The sequence below is a fragment of the Poromitra crassiceps genome (assembly GCF_964638095.1).
Source record: "Poromitra crassiceps genome assembly, chromosome: 9".
Lineage (NCBI taxonomy): Eukaryota > Metazoa > Chordata > Actinopteri > Beryciformes > Melamphaidae > Poromitra > Poromitra crassiceps.
This window is the reverse complement of record NC_139630.1, coordinates 7,268,497-7,281,073: the sequence shown is the minus strand read 5'-3', so window position 1 is coordinate 7,281,073 and position 12,577 is coordinate 7,268,497. Positions and strand designations below refer to the sequence as shown.

The 12,577-nt window shown below is 49.5% G+C and overlaps 1 protein-coding gene across 1 annotated transcript in view; it reads left to right on the top strand.

Annotated features, from left to right (window-relative positions):
* Positions 1-9,513: 9,513 nt before the first annotated feature.
* Positions 9,514-12,577, top strand: part of fam184ab (family with sequence similarity 184 member Ab) — a gene marked incomplete at both ends in the record, with an annotated part of 541,527 nt that continues 538,463 nt past the window's right edge. Inside the window, one exon of the mRNA XM_083643220.1 lies at positions 9,514-9,684. Within this exon, the coding sequence (XP_083499346.1) occupies positions 9,514-9,684 (171 nt within the window). The remainder of the gene's footprint in view (positions 9,685-12,577) is intronic.

Sequence of the window (12,577 nt, the reverse complement as noted above, 5' to 3'; positions counted from 1 at the left end):
CCCAGTGACTGTCCAGCTTGGGACACCGACCCTTCTTCCTCCTAGGGCTATAGACCCAGACCAGCTCCCCTGCCTGGAACTGCCTTCCCCTGGCCCTCACATCATAGTTCCTCTTCTGCCTCCTACCCGCTTTCTCCTGCTGATCCCGGGCAAAGTTGTGGGCGGACTCCAACCGATCTTGGAGTCTCCTTGCGTACTCTCTTCCCGGAGGCGCGTCGGGTGTGTCCGGGGGTTTGCCAAACGCCATTTCCGCTGGCGTCCGCAGTTCCCGTCCCAACATGAGCAGGGCTGGGGTGCAGGAGGTGGACTCTTGAACAGCAGACCTGTAGGCCATGAGGATGAGGGGAAGGTGCGTGTCCCAGTCCTGCTGGTGTTCTTCGGTGAGGATGGCCATTTGTTTTCCCAGAGTCCTATTGAATCTCTCTACGAGGCCGTCACTCTGGGGGTGTAGCGCCGTGGTCCGCGTCTTGTTGATGTTCAGTCGTTCGCACATGGTGGCGAACACGCGTGACTCGAAGTTCCTCCCTTGGTCACTGTGGAGGGTCTCCGGCGCCCCGAACCTGCTGAACATGCCCCCCACCAGTGCGTCGACCACCGTTCCAGCCTCCTGATCTGGCAGCGCGTATGCTTCTGGCCATTTTGTAAAATAGTCCATGGCTGCCAGGACGTATCGATTCCCTTTTTCAGTGCATGGGAACGGTCCCATCACGTCCACCGCCACCCTCTCCATGGGGGCTCCCACCGCTAGTTGTTGAAGCGGGGCGTGAGATTGACCTAGCGGACCCTTGTAGGCCGAGCACAGGTCACAGCGGCGGCAAAAGTCCTCTATGTCCCTCCTCATTCGCCCCCAGTAGAAACCCTGTCGAAGGCGGCGGAGGGTTTTATTGACTCCGAAGTGTCCAGCCCCCGCGGTGCCATGGCAGCTCTTGAACACCTCCTCCCTCAATGTTGTTGGCACCACCTTCCGCCACTTGCTTTCTCCCGTCGCTGGCTCCTTCCAGGACCTCAGCAGCACACCGTCGCTCAGTCGCAGGGCCTCAAACTCCGACCACAGTCCTTTGGTTGTGGCGGTGGCCCCTGCCACCTCTCCCCAGGGTGGCTTCTGGCCGTTCTCTACCCACTGCAGGACTGGCCACAACTCCGCGTCTCGCTCCTGATGGGCTCTCCAATCCGCCGCTTCAGCCATCCTCAGCCCCCTGCACACCGGCCCGTTTCCCGTGTGGTTTAGTTTAGTTTAGTTTATTAGGATCCCCATTAGCCATTGCACAAGGCAACAGCTACTCTTCCTGGGGTCCACAGGACATATCCTCGCATCCTCCTGGAGCTCTCTCTCCCTCGCTTCTCTCTTCTCGCAGTACTGACACCCCCCTTCAGTGCAGGGGCGTCGTGACAGGGCGTCTGCGTTGATATGGCGTGCTCCGGCCCTGTGCTCGATGGTGAAGTTGTAGTCCGCTAGCTTTTCCAGCCAGCGACACACCTGCCCCTCTGGTTGTCGGAAGGACCACAGCCACTGCAAAGCTGAGTGGTCAGTCCTGATGGTGAATTGAGGCAGACCCAGGAGGTAGTAACGGAAGTGCTGTAGTGCCTCCACGACGGCGAGGAGCTCCCGGCGGGTGACGCAATAGTTCCGCTCCGCTTTATCAAAGGTTTTGCTAAAGTACGCCACCACTCTCTCTCCGTCTGGCCCCACCTGTGACAGCATGGCTCCCATACCCCCGTTGCTGGCGTCAGTGTCTAGTAGGAACGGCAGGGTGGGGTCTGGTGCTCTGAGCACAGGGGCCTCCGTCAGCGCCTTCTTGAGGGAGTCGAACGCCTGCTGGCATTCCGACGTCCAGTGGAAGTCGGTGTTCTTTTCTTTCAGCCGGAACAGGGGCTCAGCGATCTTAGAAAATCCCTTTACGAATCTCCTATAGTATGAGGCGAGCCCCACGAAGCTCTCGAGCTGTCCCTTGTCCCCGGGGGTGGGCCACTCCACTACCGCCCGTGTCTTCTCCTTTAGTGTACGGGTGCCCCCTGCGCCAATGCCGTGCCCCAGGAACTCCACCTCCCGCTTCATGAAATGGCACTTATCTGGGTGCAATTTCAGCCCCGCCCCCGCGATCTTCTCCAGCACCCTCCGTAACGACCCCAGTGCTGCCCGGAACGAGCTACCGTGTGCCAATATGTCGTCTAAGTACACGACACATTCTCTCTGGGGAATCTCCTCCAGCAGTTTCTCCATCAGTCTTTCAAACGTTGCTGGGGCGTTGCACAGCCCGAAAGCGAGGACTCGAAACTGCCACAGCCCCCTCTCAGTGCAGAAGGCAGTTTTCTGCTTGGCTTCATTACTGAGGGGCACTGCGCAGGTCTAGTGAGGAGAACCAGGAGGAGTCCCCCACCACATCTAGGAGTTCATCAATGATGGGCATCGGGTACGCGTCTTTCTTCGTCACTTTGTTCAGTGACCTATAGTCCACGCAGAACCTCATTTTTGGGCTCTTTTTTTTTTTTACCATCACCACCCCTGATGCCCACGGGCTGTCGGACGGCTCGATGATCCCCCCTCGCAGCATTTCCTCGATGGCCTCATTCGCTGCTTCCTTGTATGCTGCTGGGAGTCGACGGGGACGTGCTCTGATGGGATACGCCCCCTCGGTATCTATCTGGTGCTGCACCAGGTGTGTACGGCCCAGTTCTTCTTCCGAAAGGGCGAAACTCTCCTTAAACTCTAATAGCAACTCTAACAGCTCCTCTTGCTCCTCCGTCTCTAACCCGCTACGGTTGCGTTCCCACATCTCTCTTATCGCCGCCACCCTCTCTTCCCCCCCGCTTGTCTCTATCGAAGGGGGTCCCAGTGGCGTAAAGGGGGCTGCCGTTGCCGACAGGGGCTGGCTAGTGGCCGGGGGAAGGGGCTGATCGTCGGGGGAGGGGTTGAGGGGAATTGAGGCTGGTGGTTCTTCGGTGACATAGCCCTGTGGGATGCTAGGGCCGGTGGGGGAGGAGTTATCTCTGATGGACGGGAAAACTGCAGCGTCCCCGCATGTTTCTATAGCTCTCACCGTGAGTGGGTCTGTTCTCGGGGCTTGTGGGAGGGTCATTAACATCGCATCTTTCCCCCTTAACATCACTGTGGGGCCGCCAGGGAAACACAGGGTGTTTTCCCCTAGGTTCATTGTGCAGCGAGTAAACTTAAGAAAGTCTAAACCCAGTATGCAGCGCTCCTGCACTTCCGCTACCCATACCTGGAAACTCACTGACAGTCCCCCCACATTTATCGTGACCCTCGCCCTCCCCTTCATGGGAGCCAACTCACCGGTCACTGTCCGCAGTTCCTTCACTGTAGACTCCAACTGCACTCCCGCCGGAACGAGCTCAGGTCTCAGTATCGTTGCGGTGGACCCGGTGTCCACTAGGGCCATATGCTGCACCCCCGCCAGGCTGACAGAGACGTAGCAGGACCCTAGAAAATCCCCCACCTTTGTCCACCCCACCACCATGTCCGATTCGGCGTTGTTCTCCGCCCCGGGGGACAACGGAGCCTCACTCCCCCAGCTGTGCCATCTGGCTCCTTCTGCCGATGACCGGGCAGCATGGGACATGATGCCGGGGGTCCGCTCCGTCCCTTCTACACGAACCCCCCGTCGTTTCCCCGCCCCCTCCCTCGCCTGCGGCATTCTCTTGCCAGATGTCCGGGGCGGTCACACTCCCAACAGCGCCTCACTTCCCGTTGCGGTGGTGTTGCACTGGGCGGAGATTGCAGCGTCACAGCCCGTATCAGCTCCGTTATCTGTCCTGTCAGCTTGTTCGCCCATGCTGGCTCCTCCTGGGCCGGGTTGTATTCCACTGTAGCCCTCACGGTGGGGGTGTCCCCCCTCGCGCTGTCCTCCGCGGCCGCTGCCCCCACGATCTCTCTCTCTGATGCCAGCTCCAACGCCTCCTGCAGCGTCCTTGGGCGTGCCAGCTCGGTCTGGGCGCGCAGCCAACCCGGGGTCAAAGCTCGAACAAACTGATCCCTGGCGAGTGCACTCTGCACCTCTGGTGACATTTCAGAATATGCCCTTCTTGATAGAGTCTCAATGTCATTAGCCAAAACACGCAGTGCCTCGCCAGGCTGTCGGCGTCTGTTGCTCAGTTCGGCGCGTTGTATACTCGGCAGCTCACAACGCCCGAATCTCCTCTGCAGGGCCCCCACCAGTGCTCCATAGTCACCTCTTTCCCCTGGGCTTAGCATTAGCAAGCATGATGAGGCGTCATTCGCTAGGCACCTAGCTAGCTTCATTCCTTTCTCTTGCATTGTCCAGCCCTCATCAGCTGCTATCAGTTCGAATTGGGCCTGAAACGCCTCCCAACTATGTTCACCGGTGTACCTCTGTGTCTTGGCGGGGGCCCACCCGCTGGTCCTCGCTGGCGCCGGCTGCCTATGATCTCCTCCGGCCTCCGCTGCTCCACGCACGGGCCCCCATCCGCCCGCGGGGTCCTGCTCGGCGTTGAGTGCTGCCCGCTCGGCCTCCCTCATCCGTCTGTATTCCCTCTTTATACTCTCCACCGCCTCGTTCCTCCCGGGCACCGGGTTTGCAGCCTCTTCCCTCTCTTTCTTAATCTTCGGTTTATCTCCGTTCCCCTCCATCTCTCTCTCCTTTGTTTTTTGTTTTTTTCGTTACCGCCAAGCCAGAGGCAAAGTTCGTAATCCCACTTCTGGACACCAATGAAGCGATCCGCTCCCGGGACCGTTACGGGATGAAGAGAGGAGACGATACTCGGTGGTACAGGTTCTTTATTCACAGTTAGGTAACTTTACAACTCTTTCGGTTGTCCCGCTCTCTGGTTAGCTACCGGCTTCCTAGCTCATAACACAGTCTCAGGCATGCGCAGTTAGAACGACACCAGTTCCGGAGTTCCGCACTTATTATCGTTCCCCCCAGAAACCACCCCCCACATCAGTTCCTATCTAAAACCCAGGGTCGCCACATTACTTTGAATTGCACTTGAAAGGTAATTTCCATCGGATAAGCTTATATGCAGGCTAATGAAGTATACCAGTTAATACAGAGAGGAAGGGAGTGCAGTTATGGTAGTTTGCAGTGTCGTGGAGGAAATACATTGAGGTTACTTCTCTGAATAGGGGTGTTTTATCTTGAACAGTTGTTGCACTTGGTCCTATGCACCGCCTTCTCCAACACAGTGCTTTCAAAACAGAAGTTCCTGGCAGCAGCATGAGGGAGGAGTGCCGCTCACTGCCAAGTGCGCATTAAGCCAGTGATAAGTGTTCCACATGTGCTTCCTAACAGGATTTTCTGCAATGTTAAGCTTGAATAATTTCCCTTACTTTCTGCATCACAAGTGTTTTCCCCCTCCAATTGTTTTGGTTGAAAATACAAAATGGGCCTTTTAAGTTCACAAATGCGTTGTTACATTTGTTACAGTTTGTTTGTTTGGCTACATTGGCTGGTTGGCTACATTGTGCTGTTCAGCAGAATGAATAAGAGATAATGATGTTCCAATTAATTTATTAAATACATGGAGTGTGACTGTTGGACACTGTAGATTGGACCTTGGACTTAGTTCACCCCTGTCAGCAGCTTAATAACCCCCATAATTTATAACATATTTTAAACTGTGCAATACTGATTCCGGTAATAATTTTGTGCAATCATTCAAAACAAAGGAGCAGGAAAAAAATGTCTTCCTCCCCCACTCACCACAAATTAGCCAACCCAAACATTTCCTTCAGCCTCTTGCAGAAAAGTGTTGCACATATAATTACTTTTGAAATATTTCTTATTTTTCGGATTTGTGATTCTGACACAAAATGTGATGAGTAAAAGTTACAACATAAACACCAATCAATACCTACTATTTCTGTATCCTATAATTGGAGAACTGTATTCGCAGATGTATGTCCGTATGTCTGGAGTTGCAAGGTGTACCGTTGCTCTGATCGCCTCCACACTTTGCCGAAACACTAAGAGGTCTGGCATGAATCTGGTGCTGAAAAAAAAAAATGCCCACATAGGGGGCGTTACGGGATTTTTTTTTTTTTTAAATGGCCATAGAGCTCAACAGGCACGTGACTTTTTGTGACGTAATTTGACGTAAGTTCCGCGTCCATTTTCTCCATAGACGTTTTGATAAATCCAAATATAACGAGTTTTAAGTGTGTTTGTGTCATCTATGTTTTGCTCTAATTAGAGCAATATGTGAAATTCAGCATTGAGCATGTTTGTTTAGCATTCTTAGCTAGCAGGTAGCTACAATGCTAACTGAACACAGGTTGCTATGGCAACCTGGATGACCGTTGAATTAACTTTTTATAGGTCTCACAACCCATTTTCTCCAGCGGTCCGAATCCGAGTTGTCATGAACGCAGTATATGAGACTACATGCTACTTCCGGACTCATTAGGTACTGCAGTGCCCTAGGCTAGTATATGTTTATGTTTGTAGACTATGGGCCCTATTCTCCCACAGGCCTCCGGCGCTAAAACGGGCCTTAAACGCAAAAAAAACGTGCCTTGCGCCTGTCTCGGGAAGATATCAAAATGGCTTTACGCTGCCAAATGCGCTTTAGGCCGAATGGGCGTGGCGCAGTCCCAGAATGGGCGAGAATGGGCGTGTCGGCCTTAAATATCGGCCTAATGATATCTTCCCACCTGGCGTAAATTTAGCGCTTAGCGCTTTTGAAAACCAGGCCTATTCAGTGCGCCAGTTGCGCGGAGCACTCCCCTCTGGCTCTCTGTCAGACTGTCACCCTTCTCTGTGTCACTCTCTCCCTCTCTCCTCAGTCTGACAGGCACAATATGACTGTCTCTCTCTGACTCCCTCGCTCAGACAGACACAACACACATCCCATAGTAAAAAGCAGTTGTAAGTTCACTGCCTGTGAATGTCCCAGCATGCAATGGGGTACTCCATTTCGCTACTAAATAGCAACCAAATGAGCCGAAATCGATATAAAGGTCGATCTAAATAATGTGTAATGGTAACACAACCTGCAATTCTAGAACATTTCAATATTGGACCAAATAAAACATCGAAATGAAAACACCACCCTATGTGAAACATATATGTCCTCCTGGGCCTATATATATCCCTTGTCGATTTAACGTAATTTAGATAAGTGACAGCGGAATGCGCTTCTACTGTTATACTGTGATGCCCGCTCCAATAACTTGGCCCTACTTCACGTTTAGTTTTACAATAAAAACACATTTATGCAATGACTTTACATAATGTAGGGTATATTTATGTGCATCATTCTACCTGCAGCAGGGGAGAGAAAACGATATCATTCTGGACAAACTTTCACAAATCTAATTAATCTCATCATATAGGGATAGGCTATATTTTTCTAGCTGATGCATTTAGAACATTCTTTTCACTTTGATCTTGCTAGTGTGGCGTATTTACATGCTTGCAGTATTTAAACTGCAGTTAGATTGCTTTGAGAAGCATAATAATATGGAATAATAGCCTATATATATGGAGACAGACAGACGGGATGAAGGGAGGGGGGGGGAGCAGAGCACTTGGCTTTGTCTGGTTTTGCTGGACCACTGGAATAGGAGCTTAAAAGGCAAGCGTGTGATTCGTTTATTGCACTTATCCAATGAGCATGATGGTGCATATGCTTAAAAGGCGTGGTTGTAATGCTTTAGGCTGCGTGTAGTGCCAAGACCAAGATATCAAGTGCGCTGGTCCAGGCGCTCGGCGTTGAAACTAGGCTGATGCAACGATAGGGGCCTATCTGTCATGTGTAGGCCTATGTATTTTTGTATTTTTGTTCTTACCCAGCGAGCATTTTTAGGTTGAAAAGACGTTTGAAAAACGTTTAGGGTCAACGTTGAAAAAACGCAAGAAAGGTTCAAGAGTGAAAGTTTTTTCACCGACTATTTGCAGACGTTGATTAAACATTCACATTTAGACCATATTTCACCAGGATCTTAAATAAAAAATTTAGCACCGTACGGGATTCGAACCACGTCCCATGTTCAAGCCACAGCACTCTATGGATTGAGCTATACACTTACTTATGTAGGGAGCCGGGCACATATATAGGCCTACTCTCTCTAGCACACGACTTGTAGACTACACGATTGTACGATACCACAGGCTCAACGATCGGGAGGACAGGTTATTTTATGTGATGTGTACGAGACTATTATATTATGTAACAGACTAAAATTATGTTGTGTGTGTGTGTGTGTGTGTGTGTGTGTGTGTGTGTGTGTGTGTGCGTCTATACTCTGTAGGCTGTACGGCTTCAGAGGTTAACTTCATTTAACACCAGCAACTCAGGGGGTACACAGAGCCTCATATACAGTCTGTTACAATAACATCGCGTGCCCAGAGCACCTCGTTCCGCACTTGGTGCAGACCGGTGCAGACTTGCTTTGGTCTAGTCAGTCACAGCTAGTAGCTAGCGACTTGCGCATGCGTGTTGCTGCAGGAACTAAATTCCTTATTTTATAGTATTGCGCTAAACGATTAACCATAGTTGTGTCCGGGAAGCTTTCTGCTGGCACCACATAGGCCCATATGTATGATATTTTATGTGACATAAAATGCGTTGAAATGTAGTGTTCGTGTAGTCCACATTTCAACTCTGTTACACAATAAATTGGACAAATGCCAATTCACACACTATCAATATTGTCTCTATTTCAAGCTACAACAAATGTTTTAACAATATGATTAACCAAATTGTGTTTTTTGACACGTTGACGTTGTAACCCCATTTTAGCCGGTTGAAAAAGGGTGAAATTAGGTCTTAGATGTGCAAACTCAATATCACCCAGAATTAAACTAAAAATCAACGTTGAAAAAACGCTGGGTATGTTTATATGGGGCGGGGGTAAAAAAAAACAGGCTATAAGGTTGCCACTTTTGTGAATAGTTCACCCGCGCTCACCAAGTGATTTTCTTTTCGATTTTCCCGACAGCACTTGAACGCAGCGTCGTTCCCACACGACGTGAATGCAGCACAAACTGTTGAGGTGATCCATGGCAACAGAGAGGCAGCAACCAACCGCTGAGAGGAGAGCCTGCCCTACACACAGACACGCACGTACAGACACCTACAGTCTCTCTCAGTCAGAATGCGCTGAGGAGAGAGCAGTCTGAACGCGTTTCGTGGAGAGATGTGGGTATAATCAAGGTGACTGACGCGGGGCCAGCCAGCTAGCCAAGTAACAGCTCCACGCCAGCGGCAGGTGACAGCACACAGGAGCCGCTGATCTGCCTAGCCCTCCGAGGACCAATAGATGGTAGTAGACAGCGTATTTGGGGCTTAAAAAATAGTCTACAAATTTGTATATCGTGTGTGGTGTATTCCTGCCCATAACTGCGCAAAATGAACCCATTTTTCAACAAGCTACTGGCTAACAGAGCTTCATCTTTTTGATTATTGTTTTTTTCTCCACGGATTGAAGCTGACGTTAGCAGTGTCCACATTCCGCCACAGACAGGCCAGCTGACTCCAGCTTGTGATCAGATCACAGCATCAGCCCGTGTACCTATCTGAAGCATCGTTGTGAAGATGGCGACCGGCTCGGGTTGGCAGCAGTATTACAGCCCTGCATCCGCACAGGCTCAGCCCAGACACAGTGCATCCTCCACGGCTTCAGCCAGCTTCCAGGCCGGCCTCGCCATGGAATACACCCAGGACCTGCACCTGAAGATGAGCAAGAAGATAGCACAGCTGACCAAGGTAAGGCATGCATGTTTCACAATTCACACCTATTCCAGCCCCATTGGAAGCTGTCTGTCTCCCCTTGGGTTAACACACATTCCGTTTTTAATGGTTACCGAATTCAATTAAAAGTCTTCCAATTTAATATCACCTTGCTTATTGTGGAACGTGCATACCACACACAGAACACGACTTGATACATTTTGTGAATCGTTGGAGTTGTGTGTTAGCCTACTTTCGGCATTCATGTAACCCACCAAGCAGCTTATTCTATTTTTTTTATTGGTACACACGCCCACCGCGGTCTATTTTACTGAAGGGAAATCACGGGAATGACAGGCGAACCAATTAGACAAGTTTACATTTAATTGAAGTGGTGCTGTTTGATGACATTAGATGTATGCCGAAATGAAGAGTAGGTCATCTCGTTCCTTGAATCCACGTTCTACAAGGCATATGTGCATCACATGTGCACCGACAAGCAAGGAATCCTGAAATTGTGAGATTTTCCCGCGAAGTTTGGTGTGGCGTCCTCTTGGCAGGGATCAGCTACTGGTCCACTCGGATGCTGCGTCCATCAACAGCGGGTCATTCCACGACAGATCATCAATGACGAATTACATAATCGCCACAGGCTAAATTACACAGATTATGCGGGGATGATAAATTTGTCCATGTCCATGTTGTGCTGAGAATGTATTAGACCTAGATGGATGAGATATTGTTGATATTGTTGATATCCACACGTGGATATCTGCTAACTTGTTATATTCATAATGCCTTTATTTCCCTCATTTGCTTATCCAGGACACTTTATAGCTATATTATATAACCACTCTTGCAATAGGCAGGTGTATGTTGAATTTGTAGATGTTTACATTTGATGCATATTTAACTTAAATATTTGTATTTAGCCTATTTTATCATCCTTGATCCATGTGGAATTTGCATGCATATATATTTATATCTATCACAATGGACATTATTTGATGGGGATTAACTACTCATATGTAGTGTTATTGTGTTTGCCGAGGCCTGCCTTACCGGGACATTATATTATTGTTCTAAGGTGTAAATGGTCTTCCACTGCATTTCCAGAGTCCCCCCCCCCCCCCCCCGAGTATCAGTGCTTTCATCTCTCACTTGACAAAATGACAGGGTTATAACTTCTAACAGCGAGTGGCAGCCTCTTCAGAACATTCACTCCGGTTCAAAACACGTTAGCAGCACCAGTCTCTCATTACCATCAAGCTGGAGGTCTACCGCTGTCTGTCTGCTACACACATCCAGGTGGCCTTTTGAAGACGCGGCCTGCTCTTTGCTACAAAAAGCCTTTGACAATCTCAAGATTGTCAAAGACTTTTTGTTTGTTTTTGTTGTTGTTTTTGTTTGTTGTTTTTGTCCGTTTGTTGTTTTTGTTATGTCAAAGGCTGTTATCCTCTGCAATGTGGATTCACTACTGACATCCCGTCTGTTATCCTCTGTGGATTCACTACTGACACCACGTCTGTTATCCTCTGTGGATTCACTACTGACACATTCCGTCTGTTATCCTCTGTGGATTCACTACTGACACATTCCGTCTGTTATCCTCTGTGGATTCACTACTGACATCACATCTGTTATCCTCTGTGGATTCACTACTGACACATTCCGTCTGTTATCCTCTGTGGATTCACTACTGACACATTCCATCTGTTATCCTCTGTGGATTCACTACTGACATCCCGTCTGCTATCCTCTGTGGATTCACTACTGACACATCCCGTCTGTTAACCTTTGTGGATTCACTACTGACACATCCCGTCTGTTATCCTCTGTGGATTCACTACTGACACATTCCGTCTGTTATCCTCTCTGGATTCACTACTGACACATTCCGTCTGTTATCCTCTGTGGATTCACTACTGACACATCCCCTCTGCTATCCTCTGTGGAGTCAATACTGACACATCCCCTCTGCTATCCTCTGTGGATTCACTACTGACACATCCCGTCTGCTATCCTCTGTGGATTCACTACTGACACATCCCCTCTGCTATCCTCTGTGGATTCACTACTGACACATCCCATATGTTATCCTCTGTGGATTCACTACTGACACATCCCGTCTGTTAACCTCTGTGGATTCACTACTGACACATCCCGTCTGCTATCCTCTGTCGATTCACTACTGACACATCCCCTCTGTTAACCTCTGTGGATTCACTACTGACACATCCCGTCTGTTAACCTCTGTGGATTCACTACTGACACATTCCATCTGTTATCCTCCGTGGATTCACTACTGACACATCCCATCTGTTATCCTCTGTGGATTCACTACTGACACATCCCGTCTGTTAACCTCTGTGGATTCACTACTGACACATCCCGTCTGCTATCCTCTGTGGATTCACTACTGACACATCCCGTCTGTTAACCTCTGTGGATTCACTACTGACACATCCCCTCTGTTAACCTCTGTGGATTCACTACTGACACATCCCGTCTGTTAACCTCTGTGGATTCACTACTGACACATCCCGTCTGCTATCCTCTGTGGATTCACTACTGACACACCCCCTCTGCTATCCTCTGTGGATTCACTACGGACACATCCCATCTGTTATCCTCTGTGGATTCACTACTGACACATCCCGTCTGTTAACCTCTGTGGATTCACTACTGACACATCCCGTCTGTTATCCTCTGTGGATTCACTACTGATGCTTAGCGTATTCAGTAGCATTCAGTCTTTCTCTTTGTTCTGAGGAAGTGGTGGGAAATATGATAATTCAACAGCCTTGGGGTAGGTTTGTGCCTAGGAAAGTGGCTAAATAACGCTCAGAAGTTAGGCTAAATTTGGGCAAAAAAAAATTTCAGCCTAATGTTGGCAGGTGTTTGTGTGTGTGTGTGTGTGTGTGTGTGT